This window comes from Silene latifolia, chromosome 5, assembly GCF_048544455.1.
Source record: "Silene latifolia isolate original U9 population chromosome 5, ASM4854445v1, whole genome shotgun sequence".
Lineage (NCBI taxonomy): Eukaryota > Viridiplantae > Streptophyta > Magnoliopsida > Caryophyllales > Caryophyllaceae > Silene > Silene latifolia.
This window is the reverse complement of record NC_133530.1, coordinates 12594314-12617279: the sequence shown is the minus strand read 5'-3', so window position 1 is coordinate 12617279 and position 22966 is coordinate 12594314. Positions and strand designations below refer to the sequence as shown.

Below are 22966 nucleotides of genomic sequence, written 5' to 3'. Positions count from 1 at the left end.
TTATAGACGGATATGTGCCGTCTATAATGAAATTTTGTGTTTCTGAATATACATTCTCACCTGTTTCGGGAATTTCCAGCTAGTGACTCGGAAACCATAAGGTTCACATAACGTCCAAACAATGAATGCCTCGAATAATAGACGAAACGAGTTGTATAGAGAATGATAATATGTCAACACATTATATCATAGATATAAATAATACACATGACACATCTGAGTAGGAGAAAAGTTGTAGCGTGAAAAAAGTCCCGGGCTAAAGTCGGCTTACATTTAGTTCGCTTGTCGATGCACCATGGATTGATGCTCTATCATGAATTCACAACGGAATGTGTTGATAACTCAGTGTTAATTCAAAAACTAACATTGGTTACAACAACTGATTTTCATTGCCCCCTATTGAGAATCACATTACCTTCTTCCTCGCCATGGGAGCCTTACCTATCTGAAGACGATTTGGGTATTTTGGGGTCGTTTGGTTCATGATAATAATGCAATGGGATGGAATGAACTCATGATGTTTGATACTACAGAGGTACGGGGGTTTCAAATTTATTCCTACTTAAAATTCTTTGGTTTAATCTAGAATACAAATTTTTGTTTAAGACGGATATAGTAATGGGCTATTTTAAAAAGCACAATCAGAGATAAACGTTAAACACATAAGATTAACATGCCAACGATACCAAGCTCCTAGTAATATGTCACATATTCTTAATCGAAATTAAGTTTTTACTTGATTCATCCAATTCTTACCCATTTTAAAACCATGATTCATCATCGGTATCAGGTTCAATGATAATGTTGGGAATATGTTGAATTTTGAGCCAGTCTTCTCCTGATGGTGATTGGCATCTCTCTGCGAGCTCCCTTGAGCATTCTTCAAGGCTTAGTGACTTCAAGCTGGTTAGGTTGCTCATCTCGTGCGGCAACGATTTCAATCTTGGGCAACAACTTATATAAAGCCTTTGGAGGGAGGTGAGGCTGTCAATCCACTCTGGAACCGACTCTAATACTTCACAGTTGACTATAATTATGTCTTCCAAAGAAGACATACCTCGAAACTCTTCCGGAAGATGTTCCATTTGATTATCTGAAAAAGATAGTCCGCGGAGCCTAGGAAGGTAGTTTTTGAGGAGGATGACTGGTTGCTCTGCTACATCCTTGGTTTTGCCAACAACCGCGATATGCTTTAAAGAAGAAATACCTTGTAGAAACACTTTGGCCAATAAAATTACCAAGTCCATGTCCATGTCCACCCTCCCCAATTTGGGAAATGGAGGCATCCATTCCAGGACTTGATTCTGATTCCGATGTTGAGGAGACTCTGTCATACTCCACCATCCCTTCAACTCGGGTATGTCTTTGAGGTGGAGCCATTCAAGGGACGGGAATAAGGGAGCTACCATGTTGCTTTTGTAGCTACTACCATTTTCTTCTATGTACTCCACCTTATCCAATCTCTCCAAGTATAGAGTCTGAAGACGAGGGAGTCTTCCAAAGGAGCACAGATTTATGCATTCTTTGCACTCGACTATTTCAATTTTAACTAGATTTGGATACCAAAAATGGATTCCTTCCCTCATCCAACATGGCAACCTCATCCCTCCATAACTCTCTATACGTAGGTATTTTAGATCGAAAATGGGTTTAAGGTTTTCTAGCACCATCTCGTCCTCTAATCTGCTCTCTCCAAATATCATACTAAACTCCGTTATCTCTTTCTTATCCAGATTTGCAGCTTTGGCTTCTGCCACTATTTCCTCTGATCGATCCACCAAAACGATTGTCAACTTGTCCTTAAGATTGTCAAAGAAACTTAGGTCTGCTAAACCACATGCCAATTTAGCTTTATATCCAGAGAGAGTGAGAGAGTTGCTTGGTTTCCCTACAACGAAATAATTTAGTGTTTCAAGACGTGTCAGTCTGAGCAATTCCTTGGGCATATGACTCAATTTGTCACAACCAAGGAGGTTAAGGTGTCTCAGCATCACTAGCTTGTTTATGTCCTCGGGCAATTCTTCAAAGCTTCGACAGTAGGACAGGTCAAGTAAGTAAAGATTCACTAGATGGGTAATTGAGTTGGGGAGCTTACGGATAGTGTTGTGCGAAATATCAAGATACCTCAAGTGGATCAGTTGCCCTACTGATCTTGGCAGTTTATTAATCCCTAGCCCATGCATCCGCAGTGCCCTCAACGACTGAATTCTGAATATACACGTATCATTTGATGGGAAAACTCTAACTGGGTTCAAAAAATCTGTATTTAATGGAAGAGGGAGAAGGAACGACATCAACTGCTTGATTTTGAATAGTGATGATGGGACTTTGAAAGACGAGTCCTCTGTAAAATGGTATGATACGTGACAAACTTTTTCATCAAATTCATTTGTATTTGAATCTGCCATTTTATACTTGAACCCAGCAATCGAGAGCACCAAATCATGCATCAGGTTGTGCATCCAAAAATAGACTGGGCAATTATACCCATCCCAGTTATGACAGTAGAAAAATCCTAGGTTTAGCAAACACGCGACATATCCTTCTGCCACCTCTTCTAAACTTTGATTAGCATACTCGCACTCAACATATCCCATGGCAATCCAAAGACGAATGAGAAAACTTTTTTCGAAATGGAATCTCTTTGGGAACAAAGAGCAGTATAGAACACATAGTCTTAGCTTTGTACCTAATTGATCATAACTGAGTTTGAGTGTGCCTATGACGTCACGGCCATACGATGTAAAATTTGCAAGCTGATCATCCCTAAAAGCTCGCCATTCCTTGACAGTACGTTTCCCGGCTAAAAGGCTTCCAATTGCCCGTATTACAAGGGGCACTTTGGGACACATCTCTGCAATCTCCTTACCGATGGCCTCCACCCCTGGCTCATGCCACTCTGTAGCAGACACATATTGAAAGAGGAGCAAAGAATCATCATCTCCTAAATCCCTGACAATTAATGGGTCTCGAGTCCCAATAATTCCAGCAACTATGTTGCTACGTGTAGTAAGCAGAACATCACTCCCTTGAGCCCCGACTCTGAGCAGGGCTCTCAGTTCTAGCCATTTTGCTCTCAAACTGTCGTCATCCCACACACCATCCAAAACAAGCAGAAACCTCTTCCCGGCTATTGCTCGAAAGAGATGCCGTTGGAGCTGATCGATATCGTAGTCGAGAGCTTTTTCATCAGTCGCACTTGTCACTATCTGCCGTAATACATCCTTGACATTAAAATCTTGGGTGGCGCAAACCCAAAGCTGCAAATCAAAATATCTTTTAATCCTTTCATCATTGTACACATATTGAGCCAATGTAGTCTTCCCAACTCCACCTATCCCAACAAGAGAAGCGACAGGGATGATACCAGCAGCAGCGGAGGAGTCTAACAGCGAGCTTACCATCTTATCCCTGTCTCCATCTCGTCCAAATACCATATCAGTACTCATATAAGACCCCGATTCATTGCTCAATGTCCGGGTTTGGTTCAAAGATGACGAGGTAACTATGTTTCCAAATTCGGCATGGTATCTCGCAATGTGACTCAGTTCCCCCGTAATACCCTTGATTTTCCTAGCATCCTTGAAGGGGGAGACAAGTTGGTTTGAAGAAGAACAGAATAAGCGGACCTCTTTGGTAAACTTACTTCCGCCCATGAGCTGTTTCTGCTTGGCTTTTGCGGCTTTTGCATCTTGGAAATCGATTAGTTTGGCAAGACCACGTTCAAGCTTCTCGAGCACGTCTCGTTGAGAATGACTGCGCACACCTGCGCCGAATGTGCGTCAAGAAGTGTAGCTTCAATAGTATTTTTGATACCCTGAAGCCCCTTTATTTGGGAATCAATATCAGCCGCACCAACTATTGTTTTGCAAACTTCGGAACCCACTTTGTCTGCAATAGTTTTAACCAACTCAGCCACTATCGATTCAGCCATTCAGCCTGTGCAGAGGAAGGTAATGATTAATGAAGGTTTTTTTTTTTTTTTTTTTTTTTTTTTTTTTTTTTTTCGGAAACAGAATAAACCTGGCGAGTGCCGACAGTTGAGGTTGTATTTTGAAGGAGGGTTTGGGTTGATTAGTAAAGCACTTGAGTTTATATTAGTTTATTTATCTATGTACTATGATTAAAATGGAGGTTTCCTGGTACTGCAAAAGAAAAGAGAAAGTTGGGCAAACATGATACTTTCGGCTCCACTATGTAAACTTTAAACTGTTTGTGCTATAAAGTCGATTGTGCTGTGGACTCAGAGTGAATTGATGATTTCATGTGTTCAAATTTGCCTTTAACAGTCAATACCTTTCTTTTAAATAATACGACTACCGCGTCTTTTTTAATCTTGGCACCTGCTCTGGTAATTTCCAGGTAATGTTTTGAAAGTAATATGGTTAGCCACTTAGCTTGGCGGGGGCATGGATTTAACTTTGACACAAGTTTTCTTTCTAAAGTTAACCCTTCATTCACTCCCATCTCTCTTTTTCCAAATCAGTGTCGTGTAAAAGCATAGAGACCGTATTATATACTCCCTCAAACTAACAGGTTGTTTACATAGTCTTGAATACTGTTGCAGTAAGGATCAATTCGTACGGGCCAGTAAAAACTAAAAAGTCATCAAGCAGTAATTGTTATGATCTAACCTCGATTTAGGATAAGAACTGGAGATCCGACATACATTTGCTTCAATTGGAAGCAACAGAGAAGGAACAAAGAAACAAATATAAATCCATATGGAATCTCTTCATCATTGAGGAAAATTAAGTATATACATTCACCCCTCATAACAGCGGTTTATTCGGCTCCAAGCAAAGCTATTTTATCCATCTGTTCAACATAAACAAACATGAAATGTAAATGGCCAAAGAATACAATAACTAAAAGGTTTCATTGAAATGCAATCCTCCGTTAAATAATTACCCCATTTTGATGCTCATATGGGTTAAACTCATGCACTACAGCAAACAATGTTTCAATTTTGAATTGTTCACATATTTTAAGACACTAACTTTACACGTTCATAACTTTCAAAGCATAAGATTAAATACCGTAATCCATGCTCATTTTTATCTACAAATCTAACAATATAATTTACGATATACTCTGTATCTCCAAATTACCATTTTATCGAATTGAAAGTGAAAACTGAAAACATCAATGCATCAAAAAGGAGGGAATAATTAACATCTTAAATAACGTCACATTTGAACACTAATTACAGCCACCTTATGAAAGGTGATTATGACCAAAGCGCCAGCAACAGATATGCATTAAACAAGTACGAAGTAGCAACATTAGAAAGAACGCGTAATATGTGAGTGGATGGTAGTATGTGGATTACAATGTTTGTTTATATTTTCTCACCTACTTCAGCAATAACAGAGTTTATTTAAACATAAGAAAAGTTGTGGGGTAGTAAGTTACAGTTAAAGCCGACTCTGCCTCATCTCTATACACGACTCTCTAATAGACAACCCTTATGAATAGGCTACATCTGCAACTGTGGTGTAGATGAAGAAACAGACAAACAACAGTTAATAATCTCGCCACCGCAAAAAAACAATGAGATTCTATGTAGACAAACGACAGTTAATAATTTCTCAAATCAAGGTTACAACTCATGCCGTGATCAGTTGAGTCATTGAGTTTATACCCTGTACAATTTTATCCATTTGACAGTTCAGAGGACATACCAGAAGCAATGACCACTGCATCGCCTTGAATTAAGCAACCAAATTCTTCTTCTCTGAAAGATTTCACAGTTCTCAATTCATAATGAAATATTTCAGGCAATGCCTACTGTCGAAACGCAAGCTGCAGCCTCAGAGCGTGCTACAGGCCCAAATGAAAATACAAGCCCCAATACATTACCAACCTATCCTGAGAGGACAGCAATGAGACTATCCCCAAAAAAAATTGTCTTCAAGAAAGCTATTGACAGCCACTGTTGCTTGAAGCTTCTCTACATGTATCACAGAAGAGGGATACGTCAAAATCAGCAGGAAACAGATAGCTATTCAGAAAACTTGTTCACATGTAAACAGCACCAATTAAACCACAAACATGCCTGGCACGACGGGAATCAGGATAAGTAATGAATGGACCAATATAAACTTAATCATAGAAGTTTTCTTGTTTTCTATATTTACAACAGAACATTATACATCATAATTTCTCAAGTAATTCCCGTAATATAGATAATTAGACGCCAAATGTATTTTTGAACTCAAAAAGGCAAAGCAGTCAAACATTCAAACATGACTATCTCTGCAGGACTACAGGTGTTTCGCTAGTTTCAGCTTGGATAAGAACATATTTTAGTTTGATTTTTAGGCTAAGTAAATACAGTTGAATAGAAATAACAACAGAATAATGTAAAGACTAAAGACGTCATTGGTCGACTAAAACTTTCTGAAACATTGCGAATAACGGCTGGTAATCTGATATTGTTTTACTCACAAGCAGAGATGCAATTATATTTTCTTTACAATATGTACTTGAACTAAGCTCAAGCTCATGATAAATCTTGCACGCCGATCTCAAGCTTTGCGTTCATCTTGAACTCTAGTTATATTACTCTAGTGCTTAAGTGAGCTAAGAATCTGACGGATTGGTTACATTCCTACCAGCAATAATGAAATGAACAACAGTGAGTACATGCTAATGCCGATGGTTTCTTGCCATGCGATTGAGTTCCCCCGTGACACCCTTGATTTTTTTAGCCTCGAAGCGGTAGACAATCTGGTTTGATTTGGAAAAGAACAAGCGCGCCTCTTTGGTGAACTTAATTCCGCCCATGAGATCTTTCTGCTTGGCTTTCGCAGCTTTGGCATCTTGGAAATCAATTAATTTGGCAATTCCGCGTTCAAGCTTCTCAAAAACGTCTCGTTGAGAATGACTGCAAACCTGCACTGAGTCTGCATCAAGAAGTGTAGCTTCAATAGTATTTTTGATATCCCGGAGCCTTTTTATTTGAGAATCAATGTCAGCTGCACCACTTATTGTTTTGCAAACTTTGGAACCCACTTTTCCTGCAGGAGTTTTAACCAACTCAGCCACTATTGATTCAGCCATTCAGCCTCTTCAAGGGAAGGTTATAAAGGTTGATTTGTTTTGGTTTAACTTTAAAATTTGGTGTTAAGAGGATGATTATTGAATCAGTAACACTTGGGTTTATATCTGTAAATCTGTTTATTTCAGTGAAAAAGGAGCTTTCCTGGAACTGGGAAAGAGTTACGAAAGCCATGTGTTTAACTTCGGTAGTGCACTCGGCTTTGTCGTATACTGAAAGCATGAATACTGGTATGGTGCATTTCAAGTAAAGTCAAGGTCTTTCTTTTAAATAATACTGACTACTTTTGTATTGTTATTCTAACCTGCGTTGGTAATTTCCAGGTAATGTGTTAGTGGTTGGTAATTTGGAGTACTGTACTATATAATATACTTAAATACTCCATATCACAATGTTTAAAAAAAAAGACAAAGATTTACATAGAGAACGGACAAACTATTACAAGTACTATATTTATTTATTTATTTGTTTGTTTGATTGAGCTTATTTAATAAACACAAGAAAAGTTGTGGAGTAGTAAGAGTCACAGCTAAAAGTTGAGTTCGCCCCGTCTCTACGCATAACTCTATAACAGACGACCCTTACGATTAGGCAACATCTGCAACTGTGGTGTAGAAGAATGATGAAGATACAGAAAAAGAACAATTAATAATGTTGTGAAAAGCAATGAGAGTCTACGTAGCTGAAAGTAATTTTTGTTGTAACTCTGAGTGGTAGCCAAATTGCCAAAGAAATAGCACAATCAGAGTTGACAAGCAATAAATAAGTTTGAATCAGCTTATCCATCCGACAGTTCAGAGGACATACCAGAAGGAACGACCACTCCAGCACCCTTGAAATAAGCAAGCAAAATCTTGTTCTCTTAAAGATCTCCATAGTTCTCAATTCATAATGACATATTGAGGCCATGCCTACTGTAGCAAGTGTCGAAGGGAGCTACATGCCAACTGCGAATGCATGCAGGGATACATTACAAACCTATCCCGAGAAGACATCAATGATGCTATTCCCAAGAAAAGTTGTCTTCAAGAAAGCTATTGAAGAGCCAATGTCGCTCGAAGCGTGTCTATATATATCACAGAAGAGGAATAGATCAAAATCAGCCAGAACAAATAGCTCTATTGTTAAAACCATGTCAAATGTGAACATCATCATTCAAAACACAAAAATGCAATCTCCTGCCTACGGGAATCAGGATAAGTAATGAATGCACCAATATAAACCTGATCATAGAAGTTTTCTTGATTTACAACAGAAAAATTATAAGTCATAATTTTAACCTGATCATAGAAGTTTTCTTGATTTACAACAGAAAAATTATAAGTCATAATTTCTCAAGTAATTCCTGTAGTTACTATAATTAGACACCAAACCTATTGTTGAACTCGAAAGGGCAAAAATTACAATCTCTGCATGATTCTGGTTAGTTTCAGCTTGGATAGGAACATATTTTAGTTTTATTTTTAGGTAATTGGTAGACTACAACTTTCTGAAACACTGCGAATCACGTCTGTTGAAAATAGTGTCTTTTTTAAGTTTTAACTCACAAGCATTAAGCATAGATGCAATCATTTTTTTTTATAACATGTACTTCAACTAAGCTCAAGCTCATGATAAATCTTGCAAGCCGATCTCTAGCTTTGCATTGATCTTGAACTCTTGTTATAAAACTCTAGAGCTTAAGTGAGCTCAGAATCTGACGGATTGGTTACATTACTACCAGCAATTACGAAATGACCAACAGTGAGTACATGCTGCCTTAATGAAGCAAAGAAGAGAAATCCAGCTCTATAGTTGGATTTATAAGCTTGTAACTGTCTTTCAGTGGTTATCTACTCATGCCGAAACAAAGTACTTTACAACGCAAAGATGTTGAGCCATCAGTGAATACACTGGTAGATGCCATCAAAAGCCATTGGAAAGAGAGCTACTGTCAAGACTGGATTAGTTATTACTGATATAAGTATACTGATAATCTAAGGATTTTGCATGGACAACAGAAATACAAAGGTAAGGCAGGCTACATACATCCGACCCCCTTTATCCCGCAATTTACGAGTACCTTTGAGGCAATGGGGTAATGTTGTCGCTGATGATGTAACGGGAATTCATAGAAGGGGGATGGAAAGCATATAAACAAATAAGGGAATATATAGACCACACTATAAACATCGTCTATTAGCAAATTATAATCTAATAAGACAGTAAAAGAACCGTAATCGCAGTAACAAATTGACAGAAACGTAAGAACGAATCGATAAAATTGACAGAAACACATTCTTCGCCTAATAATCAATTCCTCAAAAACATCAATATAAATTAAGCTACAATAAACTAATTATAGCATCTTCTAATTCCATGAAAATTGAAAAATTCACAAATCACATATGGAAAGAATCAGCTACCCAGACAGATATCCGACGACATAGAAGCAGGCGGAAACGGAAGAATAAAAAGTTACCTATGATGAGAGAGTAAAGGAGGATGTAATTGTAGCGGAAATTTGGTGCATTCAATTGTAGCCAAGATTGAAGATACAGATATTACGGAAAACACCCTTCGGTGACAGGCTCGAAGTCTATTAGGCATGGACTCAGGTCAAGAATGACCCATAAGATTTTGTCCTTGGGGAGGCTTGAACCTGAGTCTCCTAGAAATTTCACCCAAGGTTTAACCACTAGACTCCACCCTTACGGGCCATACACCGGGTTTTTGAAAGAACATTAATTCAGATATTTTCGATCGATTTTCAAGTTGAGATATACGTGTTGAGGTCTATAATAGGACTCCACGGTTCATGCACGTAATTTTCCACTATATTGTACGTGATCGGGCATGTAGTTATGTACTACTCGTATAGTCGTATGTAGTTTAATGAGGTCATAGTTCAGTAAGTGGATTATACATCTGATGTATTACCACCAATTGTTTAGTTTTTGAGCATTACAATAAAGTTTTCGAGTTTTATTTTAAAGTTTCTGAGTTTTACTATAAAGTTTATGAGTTCATTCAATTAGACATTAAACTCAAAAAATTACAATATAACTCTAAAACATTACATATAAGCTCAGTTAAATTTGAGTTTTGACGGTAAAAAATTAAAATGTAACTTATAAACTTTAAAAAACTCAGAAAAAATACACATAGCTCAAAAACTAATGAGGTATGAGGTAGTACATCCAATGTATGTTCTTATTTCTCGTCATAGTCTCATTCGTCATTTGCTTGCATTATGTTTTTCATCTTAGCTTGAATTATAAAATTATTATGAGCATGTTTGGCCTTACTTCTCAAAAATGAGTTTTTGTTTTTCAAGCTTAATTTTCTACAAGTGTTTTTTAAAAATAGAAGCATCAAATTGTTGCTTCTATTTTTATGGGCAAAACTATAGATTTTTAATTTTTGAGAATTTTTTTAACTTTCCCTTTAAAAATGTTGTGTTTAGCCAAAAAAGTCTTTTAAGTCCAAACACTTTTACAAGTTAGGTCAAACACACACTATACTTTTGTGTAACTAGCTTCTTTGTCAATAAATAGATTATACCACCAGTTGTATGGTTTAAAATCCGAGCTTTGTACTAAAGTTTTCGAGTTTTGTTTTAAAGAATATGAGCAATACTGTAAAGTTTCTGAACTCACATACTTAACCATTAAAAAAAACTTTTAAAAAAATGTTAGCTCGTGCCACAACAACAACTTAATCCCAAAATGATTTGGGGCAGCTGACATGAATCATCATTTAGAACCGTCCATGTGTGAACGCACACCTCAAAATGCGAAAAAAATAGAAAAGGGAAAAATGAAAAACAAAAGGGAGAGCGAAACATAATATAAAGTCAAGGTAAACTTATGGGTTTTTAAATTGAATTCCGCATTTCTTTTATAAAAAACTTAAAATTTAAATCGAGAATAAGGATTAAAACGATTTTGAAAACCGAAGTAGACTTTAAGGATCCGGAATACCTTAAAAGTAAACCAAGTAAAATACATAAGAAAGTGGTTGGTAAAAAAGGTGTAATAAAGGAGAGAAGAACAAATAATTTTTTTAAAATTAAATAAAAACACTAAATATGTCAAATAATGTCAAATACTAAAAATCCACATGTATCTTTTCCCTCCATTGTGCCCTCTCTATCACCATCCTCTCCTCAAGCCCCAGAAATCTCATATCGTGCTCTATCACTCTCAAGTCTCAACCATGTCTGTCTCGGTCTCCCTCTACTCCTAGGGACCTTTTATGTTCTCCAAGTCTGTAGCCTCCTAACTGGTGCGTCCATATGTCTCCTTTTCACACGGCCAAACCATCTTAGTCGATTTTCCATGATCTTGTCCTTTATTGGCGCCACTTTTACCTTTTCCCTAATCACCTAGGGAAAAAATCCTAATACTCCCTCCTATTCACAATAAACTTCCCTATTTCCTTTTCCGTCTATTCACAATAACTTCCCTATTTCCTTTTTTGGTAAGTGTTTGTGTGGTCCAAATTTAATTGTATGGTGGGGTAGTGTATTTGTGTGGTCCAAATTTAATTATATAGTGGGGTAGTGTGTTTCCTTAATATTTGTGTCAAAATGAAATGGGAGGTTTATTGTGAATAGGAGGGAGTATAAAATACAAATTATCGTTTAAAACGGACACATCCATTTTAAGCGGATTAAGACTAAGTACTGGGGTATTTTAAAAAGCATAATACCTAGGTAATAGAGCAAAACTTGTTTTATTTATATAAATACCTCACACTATGGAACCCATTTTAAATTAAAGAGAAATATATTCATCTTAACGAGAGATTAGCTAAATCTAAAATTGTTTGATTAGATCACACAATCCACCCAAAAGAATTAAGTAATGTACGCCTATGGAAAAATAAAATAAAAATTAGTAAAATGGACACCTGATCAACACGTCAAGTACCACCACTTTTGTTAATCATCTGGATAGAGATTAGCACTTCACTTGATTGATTCTATTCATTCTTCCCATTTTTAGTAATTAGCAGGTTGAATGGTAATGTTGGGAATATGTTGAATTTTGGGCCAGTCTTTGCCTAATGGCGATTGGCATCTCTCAGCAAGCTCTGTTGAACATTTTGAAAGGGAAAGTGTCTTCAAGTTGGATAGGTTGCTCATCTCGTGCGGCAACGATTTCAATCTTGGGCATTCATGTATAGTAATGCTTTCTAGAGAGGTGAGGCTGTCAATCCACTCTGGAACCGCCTCTAATGCTTCACATGTGTATATCCTTAGGCTTGTCAAAGAAGACATACCCTGGTACTCCTCAGGAATATGTTCCATTTGAATATTGTTAAAAGTTAGGATACGGAGCGAGGGAATGTAGTTTTTGAGGAGGATGACTGGTTGTCTCTGCTTAGGAAGCACATTTGAAGTACCACATGTTTGCTCTGCTACCACCTTGGTTGTGCCCCAAACAGAGAGACGTTGTAAAGAAGAAATACCTTGTAGAAACACTTGGGCCAATGAAATCACCAACTCCATGTCCATTGTCACTCTCCTTAATTTGGGACATATAGGCATCAATTTCAGGAGTTGATTCTGACCCCGATCTTGAGCAGACGCTGTAATACTCCACCATCCTTTCAACCCAGGTATGTCTTTGAGTGTGAGGTCTGTAAGGGACGGGAATAAGGGAGTGGAAGGGTATTCGTCTGCAACAACTACCATGTTATTTATGCTGCTACTACCATTTTCTATGTACTCCACCTTATCCAAGTTCCGTAACACTAGATTTCTAAGATGAGGGAGTCTTCCAAAGGAGCACATATTTATGCATTCTTTGCACTCTTCTATTCTAACTTCAACCAGATTTGGAAGCCAGCAATGGATTCCTATCCTCATCCAACTTGGCAACCTCTTTCCTCCATAGTTTTTTATACGCAGGTATTCTAGATTAGCACCGGGCTTCAGGTTTTCTAGTACCATCTCGTCCTCTATACTGCTCCGTTTAAATTCCATAGTAAACTCCAAGATCACTTTCCTGTCCAGATTTGCAGCATTGGCTTCTGAAACTATATCCTTTGAACGATCGACCAAAACGACTGTCAACTTGCCCTTGAGATTATCAAGATAGCCTAGGTCAGCTAGATCACAAGCCAACTTAGCCTTAGATCCATAGAGACTGACAGAGGTTCTTGGCTTTCCCACAACAAAATAGCCTAGTGTTTCAAGACATGTCAATTTCTGCAACCCCTTTGGCATATGACTCAGTTTATCACAACCAATGAGGTCAAGGTGACTGAGTGCCACTAGCTTGCCTATTTCCTCAGGCAACTCTTCAAGGTTCCCACAATTGGATAAGTTAAGGAAGTAAAGATTCACTAATTGCGTAATTGAGTCAGGAAGTTTACGGATAGGGTTGAACGAAAAATCTAGATACCTCAAGTGAATCAGTTTGCCTAGTGATCTTGGCACTTTATTAATCCCTAGCCCATGCATCCGCAGCACCCTCGAGACTCAATTCGAATATAGATATGTCATTTAAATTGAAAAGTGTAACTTTATTATGGGAACGCCGATTTTCCGATGGAACAGGGGAGAAGGAATGACTTCAATCGCTTGATTTTGAATAGTGATGATGGGACTTTGAAAAACGAGCGGGATAATAAATGGTATGATACGTGACAAACTCTTTCATCAAATTCATTTGTAGTTGAATTTGCCATCTTATACTTTAACCCACCAATCGAGAGCACTAAATCATGCATCAGGTTGTGCATCTGAAAAAACACAGGGCACTTGTATCCATCCCTGCTTTTACAAAAGAAGAAACCTCGATTTAGCAAGCACAACACATATCCTTCTGCCACCTCTTCTAGACTTTGATTAGCAAATTCTCTCTCGACATATCCCATGGCAATCCAAAGACGAATGAGTACACCTTTTTTAAATTGGAAACCCTTTGGGAACAAAGAGCAGTATGTAACACATAGTCTTAGCCTTGTACCTAATTGATCATAACTGAGTTTGAGTGTGCCCACGACATCACGGCCATAGGATGCAAAATTTGCAAGCTGATCATCCCTAAAAGCTCGCCATTCATGGACAGAATGTTTCCCCGCTAAAAGGCTTCCAATTGCCCGTATAACAAGGGGGGCTTTAGGACACATCTTTGAAATATCTTTCCCGATGGCCTCCACCCCTGGCTCATGCCACTCTGTAGTAGACACATATTGAAAGAGGAGCAAAGAATCATCATCTCCTAAATCAGTAACCATTAATGGGTCTTGGGTCCCAATAATTGTAGCAACCGTTTCGCTACGTGTGGTAAGGAGAACTCGACTCCCTTGACCCCCGACCCTGAGGAGTGTTCTGAGTTCTATCCATTTTGCTTTCAATCTCTCGTCATCCCATACACCATCCAAAACAAGTAGAAATCTCTCCCCAGCAATTGCTTGATATAGACGCCGTTGGAGCTGATCGATCTCGTAGTTGAGAGCTTTTTCATTAGTGGCACACGTCACCATCTGTCGTAATACATCCTTGACATGAAAATCTTGAGTGGCGGAAACCCAAAGCTGCAAATCAAAATATCTTTTAATCCTTTCATCATTGTACACATATTGAGCCAATGTAGTCTTCCCAATTCCACCTATCCCAACAAAGGAAGCAACAGGGAGGACACCAGCAGCAGCGGAGGAGTCTAACAGCAAGCCTACCATCTTATCCTTGTCTCCATCTCGTCCAATTACCAAATCAGTACTCATATAAGACCCTGATAAATTGCTCAATGTTCGGGTTTGGTTCAAAGATGACGAGCTAACTATGCTTCCGTATTGGGCATGGTTTCTTGCAATGCGACTCAGTTCCCCGGTAATACCCTTGATTTTCCCAGCATCCTTGAAGGGGGAGACAAGCTGGTTTGAGGTGGAAAAGAACAAGCGCACCTCTTTGGTGAACTTACTTCCACTCATGAGTTGTTTCTGCTTTCCTTTTGTGGCTTTTGCATCTTGGAAATCGATTAATTTGGCAAGACCACGTTCAAGCTTCTCGAGCACATCTCGTTGAGAATGGCTGCACACATGCGCTGAATCAGCATCAAGAAGTGTAGCTTCAATGGTATTTTTGACATCCTGAAGCCCTTTTATTTGGGAATCAATGTCAGCTGCCCCAGCAATTGTTTTCCAAACTTCGGAACCCACTTTCTGTCCAATAGTTTTAACCAACTCAGTCACTATAGATTCAGCCATTCAGCCTGTGCAGGGGAAGGCAATATATGAAGGGCTATTTTTTTTTGGAAACAGAATATCCTGCCGAGTGCCGACAGTTGAGGTTATATTTTGAAGGAGGGTTTGGCTGGGTTTGTAAGAATGTAAGACAGTGAAGGTATAACTTTAAATGTTGTGTTAAGAGGATAACTTTAAATGTAAGACCGCGTCATTCACTCCCATCTCTCTTTTTCCAAATCAGTGTCGTGTAAAAGATTTCAATGTTGAAATGAGGCACTAAAAGCATAAAGAGACCGTATTATATACTCCCTCAAACTTACAGGTTGTTTACATAGTCTTGAATACTGTTGCAGTAAGGATCAATTCGTACGGGCCAGTAAAAACTAAAAAGTCATCAAGCAGTAATTGTTATGATCTAACCTCGATTTAGGATAAGAACTGGAGATCCGACATACATTTGCTTCAATTGGAAGCAACAGAGAAGGAGCAAAGAAACAGCTGAGCTGAACTACGTATGTGTAGGCGTGTAACTCTCAGCTTTAAGAGACGAATGACCCCTTATACGGATGCAATAGAAAATCCCAACGTTGAAGCCAGCATTAATTACAGTCGCCAATATAAATCCATATGGAATCTCTTCATCATTGAGGAAAATTAAGTATATACATTCACCCCTCATAACAGCGGTTTATTCGGCTCCAAGCAAAGCTATTTATTTATCCATCTGCTCAACATAAACAAACATGAAATGTAAATGGCCAACAAAAAGGAGGAAATAATGTTTCAATTTTGAATTGTTCACATATTTTAAGACACTGACTTTACACGTTCATAACTTTCAAAGTATAAGATTAAATACCGTAATGCATACTCATTTTTATCTACAAATCTAACAATATAATTTACGATATACTCTGTATCTCCAAATTACCATTTTATCAAATTGAAAGTGAAAACTGAAAACATCAATGCATAAAAAAGGTGGAAATAATAAACTTCTTAAATAACGTCACAGTTGAACACTAATTACAGCCACCTTATGAAAGGTGATTATGACCAAAGCGCCAGCAACAGATATGCATTAAACAAGTACGAAGTAGCAACATTAGAAAGAACGCGTAATATGTGAGTGGTTGGTAGTATATGGATTACTATATACTCCATATCACAATGTTTGTTTAAATTTTCTCGGCAATAACAGAGTTTATTTAAACATAAGAAAAGTTGTGGGGTAGTAAGTTACAGTTAAAGCGGACTCTGCCTCATCTCTATACACGACTCTCTAATAGACAACCCTTATGAATAGACTACATCAGCAATTGTGGTGTAGATGAAGAAACAGACAAACAACAGTTAATAATTTCTCAAATCAAGGTTACAACTCAAGCCGTGATCAGTTGAGTCATTGAGTGTATACCCTGTACAATTTTATCCATTTGACAGTTCAGAGGACATACCAGAAGCAATGACCACTGCAGCGCCTTGAATTAAGCAACCAAATTCTTCTTCTCTGAAAGATTTCACAGTTCTCAATTCATAATGACATATTTCAGGCAATGCCTACTGTCGAAACGCAAGCTGCAGCCTCAGAGCGTGCTACAGGCCCAAATGAAAATACATGCCCCGATACATTACCAACCTATCCTGAGAGGACAGCAATTAGACTATCCCCAAGAAAAATTGTCTTCAAGAAAGCTATTGACAGCCACTGTTGCTTGAAGCTTCTCTACATGTATCACAGAAGAGGGATACGTCAAAATCAGCAGGAAACAGATAGCTATTCAGAAAACTTGTTCACATGTATACAGCACCAATTAAACCACAAAAATGCAATCTCTGGCACTACAGTAAGCAGGATAATAACATGAACAGAACATCCCAATGGAACCATGCAAACCTAATCAGTAATCATAGGAAGTTTCCTTGATTTCTAAATTCACAACAGAAGATTATAAGTCACAATTTCTTAATGCCTTAATGAAGCAAAGAGGAGAATTTCATCCCTATAGTTGGATTTATAAGCTTGTAAACTACTCCCTCCGTCCCCGTTAATAGTTATCTATTCATTTTGGCACAAAGATTAAGAAAAGAAGGAGAGTGATTTTGGACCACAGAAAATCATAATATCCCACCTAACAATGTACTCCGTATTTACAAGTTACAACATAAACATTCTGAGCCATCGAAGAATACACTATAAAATGCCATTAAAAAAAAGGAAAGGGAGTCACTATCAAGACTGGATTAGTTATTACTCGTTATAAGGCTACTGACAATCCAAGGAATTTGCATGGTTAGCGGAAACACAGAGGTAAGGCAGGCTGTATACATCCAACTCCCTTTACCCCACAATTTATGAGTACCACGGTTACGGTTGTTTTCAAGTAATTTGGTATGGAACTTAAGGCTTATAATCGAAAAACATTTCTAACAACATTTTGTATTCAGTCAATTTTAAAGTATATAGGACTATAGGAGTACAACAAACAACAACAACAACAACAACAACAACAACAACAACAACAACAACAAAACAAAAAAAAAAAGAGGGAATGCATCCCTATATAGTTGTGTGATTTTGTTTGGAGTATATATATAATGGATAGGGACTCGAGCATTAAGAAATGGAAAAGCATGGAAAGTAGTCATGGACTCATAGTGATGGACATCTGGTTGTTAGATAAGAGAATTAGAGCTTGGTGTAGTGCAACACAATCAGAATCTTCAGTCAATAAGGTAACCTAAAGAGAATAAATATAACACTAGAGATGCTAAAACCACTAGAAACCAGGCGGGGAAGGTACAATACCAGATCAACAGAACGACCAGTCGACCACCACCACTCTTTACTTCATTAATCCATCCAAATCTTGGCCTGATGATTTATCATTGTTAGCGGGTTTAATATCAATGTAGTGAATATGTTGAATTTTGGGCCAGTCTTCGCCCGATGGCTCCTGACATCTTTCTGCAAGCTCCCAAGAGCAGTTTTTAATAATTAAGGCCTTCAAGTTGAATAGGTTGCTGATCTCGTATGGCAACGATTTCAGTCTGGGGCAATTATCTATAGTAATGTATTCGAGGGAGGTGAGGCTGTCTATCCACTCTGGAACTGCCTCAAAAGCTTTACAGTCATATATTCCTAGGGTTATCAAAGAAGACATGCCTTGAAACTCCTTTGGAAGAAGTTCCATTTGATTATTAGAAAAAGATACGTCACAAAGCATGGGAAGGTAGCTTTTGAGGAGAATGGCTGGTTGTCTCTGCTTAGCAGGCACATTTGAAGGAGTAGATGTTTGCTCTGCCACAACCTTGGTTTTGCCATAAACAGTGAGATCTCGTACAGAAGAAATTCCTTGTGGAAACACTTTGGCAAATGAAATGACCAACTCCATGTCTATCTCCATCTCCTCCAGTCTAGAAAATGAAGGCGTCCATTTCAGAAGTTGATTCAAATCCTGATCTTCAGCGGAGTCTGTGATACTCCACCATCCTTTCAACCCAGGTATGTCCCTGAGGGAGAGTTGTGTAAGGGACGGAAACATGGGAGAGGAAGGTTGTTCATCCGCGAGAACCACCATGTTTCTTTTGTTGCTACTACCATTTTCTATGTACTCCACCTTATCCAAGTTCTGTAAGGTTAGACATTTAAGACGAGCTAGTCTTCCAAAGGAGCACATATATTTGCATTCTTTGCACCCAATTATTCTAACTTCAACCAGATTTGGAAACCAGAAATGAATTTGTTCTCTCATCCAACATGGCAACCTCATCCCCCCATAGTTTTCTATAAGCAGGTATTCTAGATCAGCTCCGGGTTTGAGGTTCTCCAACACCATCTCATCCTCTATTCTACTCTCTCTGAATCTCATAGCAAAGTGCGTAATCTCTTTCCTGTTCAGATTTGCAGCTTTGGCTTCTAACACTATATCCTTTGATCGCTTGACCAAAACAATTGACAACCAACCCTTGAGATTATCAAAGAAACTTAGGTCTGCTAAACCACATGCCAATTTAGCTTTAGATCCATACAGATTGAGAGAGTTGCTTGGTTTTCCCACAACGAAATGGTCGAGTGTTTCAAGATTTGTCAATCTGAGCAACCCCTTGGGCATATGACTCAAATTGTCACAACCAAAGAGGTGAAGGTGTCTCAATGTCAATAGATTGCTTATTTCCTCGGGCAGCTCTTCAAGGCTTCGGCAGTAGGATAGGTCAAGTAAGTAAAGATTCACTAGTTGTGTAATCGAGTCAGGGAGTTTACGGATAGAATTACCCGAAAAGTCGAGATACCTCAAGTGGATCAACTTGCCTAGTGATCCTGGCAGTTTATTAATCCCTAGCCCATGCATCCGCAATGCCCTCAAAGACTGAATTCTGCAGATAAATATATTATTTAACGGGAAAACTTCCAGGTGCTCGAAGGAATACCAACCTAAGGGTGAAAGAGGAAGAATGAACGACTCCAACTGCTTGATTTTGAATAATGATGATGGGGCTTTCCAAATTGAGTCAGACGCTAAATTGAATGATACATGACAAACTCTTTCATCAAACTCATTTGTATTTGAATCTGCCATCTTATACTTCAACCCAGCAATCGAGAGCACAAAATCATGCATCACGTTGTGCATTTGAAAATGATCAGGGCACTTATATGGGTTTAATTCATCGCTATATATACGGTGGAAAAATCCACGATTAAGCAAGCACAACACATATCCTTCTGCCACCTCTTCAAGACTTTGGTCTGTATACTCGCCCTCAACATATCCCATGGCAATCCAAAGATGAATGAGAATAACTTTTTCAAAACAAAAACCCTTTGGGAACAAAGAGCAGTATGCAACACAGAGTCTTAGCCTTGTATCTAATTGATCATAACTGAGTTTAAGAGTGCCTATGACGTCACGACCATAGGAGGCAAAATTTGCCAGCTGGTCATTCCTAAAAGCTCGCCATTCTTTGACAGTATATTTCCCGGCTAAAAGGCTTCCAATTGCCCGTACAACAAGGGGAACTTTGGGACACATCTTTGCAATCTCCTTACCGATAGCCTCTACCCCTGGCTCATGCCACTTCGTAGTAGCCACATATTGAAATAGGAGCCAAGAATCATCATCTCCTAAATCACTAACCATGTACGGATCTTGGGTCCCAATAATTTTAGCAACTGTGTCGCTACGTGTGGTAAGGAGAACTTGACTGCCCTCAGCCCCGGCCCTAAGCACTGCTCTCAATTCTAGCCATTTTGCTCTCAAACTGTCATCATCCCATGCACCATCCAAAACAAGCAGAAACCTTTTCCCAGCAATTGCTCGAAATAGGCGGCGTTGAAGCTGGTCAATCTCGTAGTTAAGAGCTTTTTCATCAGTAGCACACGTCACCATTTGTCGTAACACATCCTTGACATTAAAATGTTGGGTGGCGAAAACCCAAAGCTGCAAATCAAAATAAGTTCTAATCCTTTCATCATTATACACATACTGAGCCAATGTAGTCTTCCCAACTCCGCCCATCCCAACAATAGAAGCAACGGGGAGGGTACCAGCAGCAGTGCAGGAGTCTAACAACAACCTTACCAACTGATTTTTGTCTCCATCTCTTCCAATTACCACATCAGTACTCATATAAGACCCTGATACATTACTCAGTATTTGGGTTTGGTTCACACATGACGAGCTAACTATGCTTCCAAATTGGGCATAGTTTCTTGCGATGCGACTCAGTTTCCCCGTAATACCCTTTATTTTTCTAGCATCCTTGAAGGAGGAGACAAGCTGGTTTGAAGTGGAAAAGAACAAGCGCGCCTCTTTGGTGAACTTACTTCCGTCCATGAGTTCTTTCTGCTTGGCTTTCGCGGCTTTTGCATCTTGAAAATCGATTAATTTGGCCAGTCCATATTCAAGCTTCTCAAGCACGACTCGTTGAGAATGACTGCACACTTCCTGCGCTGAATCTGCATCAAGAAGTGTAGCTTCAATGGTATTTTTGATATCCTGAAGCTCTTTTATTTGAGAATCAATGTCAGAAGCACCAACCATTCTTTTCCAGACTTCGGAACCCACTTTATCCCCAATAGTTTTAACCAACTCAGTCACTATCCATTCAGCCATTTTGCTCTTGGACTCCGTCCTCTAAATAAAAGGGCTTGCTTTTGGTATAGATTATTTGTGAAATGAGATAATAAAAACTGTAAACCTGAAATATTTCTGTAGTTAAGAGGATGATAGATTGATTGATTTGTACTATTTCCGGCTTACTATCAGTTTATTGATTAGTGAACAAGGAAATTTCCAGGAATCGCTAAATATATGACAGCAAACTAAGCAATAATTATTATGTTGAATTTTGTTATGAACATAAATTCAGGGCCCCTCATGAATTGATGTGTAGCAATTAATCTTTCGTTTTTTACCTTAATTTTTTTCCCACTCACTACACATTTCTTGAGAAATGAGGTTCCAAAGGAATTTATGAGAGGCTAGCAATAATTTGTCAGTATTGTAGTTTTGGCTTCATTACGTTAAATTTCCTTTTGCGCATTTGGCCAACGTGTTTGTTGATACGCTCTAGGCCATGTTGCTAATGACTTATACCATGGAGTGGAGTAAAAAACAGACATAATAGAGGCTTGGCTTGGCTAGCAATAATTGTATACTCCATAAACTAGTATTTTATAGAGCCGTTTTGGCTTAATACTTCAATAAGCGGACTGCTTTATTTTATTTTATTTGTGTCACATTAGCCAAAAGCGCATTATAATCTAGGGAAAGAGGCAGACGTCAACTAGCTTAGTTGGTAAAGTCACGATAGGTAGTACGCATAAATGCATAATAGAGGCTTGGCTAGCAATAATTGTATACTCCGTACAGAAGTATAGTATTATAGAGCCATTTTGGCTTAGTACTTCAATAAGCCCGGACCGCTTTATTTTTTTTTTTTTGGTGTCACATGAGCGCATTATAATCTAGGGAAAGAGGCAGACGTCCTGGGTTTGGACCTCGTCAGTATCAAACTCGTCCTTGTGGCTCCCTTTACATCAAAACAAAACAAAACAATCTAGGGAAGGGCCAAGGGGGATTCGAGCATGGCACCTATTATCCATAATTTCTCGTAAGTTCTAATCATTAGGCTAAGACATCTTCGATACTGTTTTATACAACTAAGCAAAGATACATTTATAACATCTATTTGCACCTATTGAGTACCTCACGGGTTCCTCAAAAATACAAGTTTAACATAAGCTAAATAAAACTAATCATAACATCTCAATTGCATAATAAATAATGCCTAATTAACAAATCACATTTCTAAAGTATCGCAATCGCAGCAACGAAACGACTGAAACGAAAGAAAGAATTGAAAAAATTGAAATGAAAAAAAAAGGGCAAAAATTAAATTAAATAATATTACCTAGCATTAGATAATAAACAAGGAGGTAATTGTAGTGAAATTTGGTGAAGTCATTATAGCGAAGATTGTAGCTAAAGATCCCAACACCGGGTAGTAGAAAATCTCCATTGTTATTTGTTGTTCTTCAGATGAAAGAAGAGAGAAGAGGGGGTTAATTTACGTTTTGTTTTAAATTCTCTTTAATTTTTTTTTTTTTCTTCTCTCTTGTATCCTAAAGTTTTCAACTTTTTTTTAAGTTGCACCCCTTTATTACACACCTAGTGATCTTATGAGAGACCGTCTCCCACTAATTTAGTGGGAGACATA

The 22966-nt window shown here is 38.3% G+C and overlaps 3 protein-coding genes across 14 annotated transcripts; all 3 read right to left on the bottom strand.

Moving 5' to 3' along the window:
• Positions 1–520: 520 nt before the first annotated feature.
• Positions 521–22872, bottom strand: LOC141656746 (disease resistance protein RGA2-like). 12 transcript variants are annotated; one of them, XM_074463775.1, is made up of 7 exons: positions 18054–21678; positions 16702–16970; positions 15665–15968; positions 7871–8129; positions 6618–7022; positions 5685–5953; positions 4647–4818 (listed from the first exon to the last, which is right to left on the bottom strand). In XM_074463775.1, exon 1 carries the CDS (start codon positions 21358–21360, stop codon positions 18091–18093), a length of 3270 nt encoding a protein of 1089 aa, XP_074319876.1. In that variant the 5' UTR covers positions 21361–21678; the 3' UTR covers positions 4647–4818; positions 5685–5953; positions 6618–7022; positions 7871–8129; positions 15665–15968; positions 16702–16970; positions 18054–18090. The 12 variants fall into 12 exon arrangements, with proteins under 12 accessions (XP_074319886.1, XP_074319884.1, XP_074319885.1 ...); XM_074463776.1 differs by having other exon boundaries at positions 6649–7022; XM_074463777.1 differs by lacking the exons at positions 4647–4818; positions 5685–5953 and adding an exon at positions 22661–22872 and having other exon boundaries at positions 6411–7022; positions 18054–21445.
• LOC141654842 (disease resistance protein RGA2-like) lies at positions 12048–13514 on the bottom strand. The gene has a single exon (XM_074461956.1). It carries the CDS (start codon positions 13512–13514, stop codon positions 12048–12050), a length of 1467 nt encoding a protein of 488 aa, XP_074318057.1.
• On the bottom strand, positions 13580–15265 carry LOC141654841 (disease resistance protein RGA2-like). Its single transcript, XM_074461955.1, has one exon. The coding sequence runs from the start codon at positions 15263–15265 to the stop codon at positions 13580–13582; it is 1686 nt and encodes a 561-aa protein (XP_074318056.1).
• Positions 22873–22966: the final 94 nt, after the last annotated feature.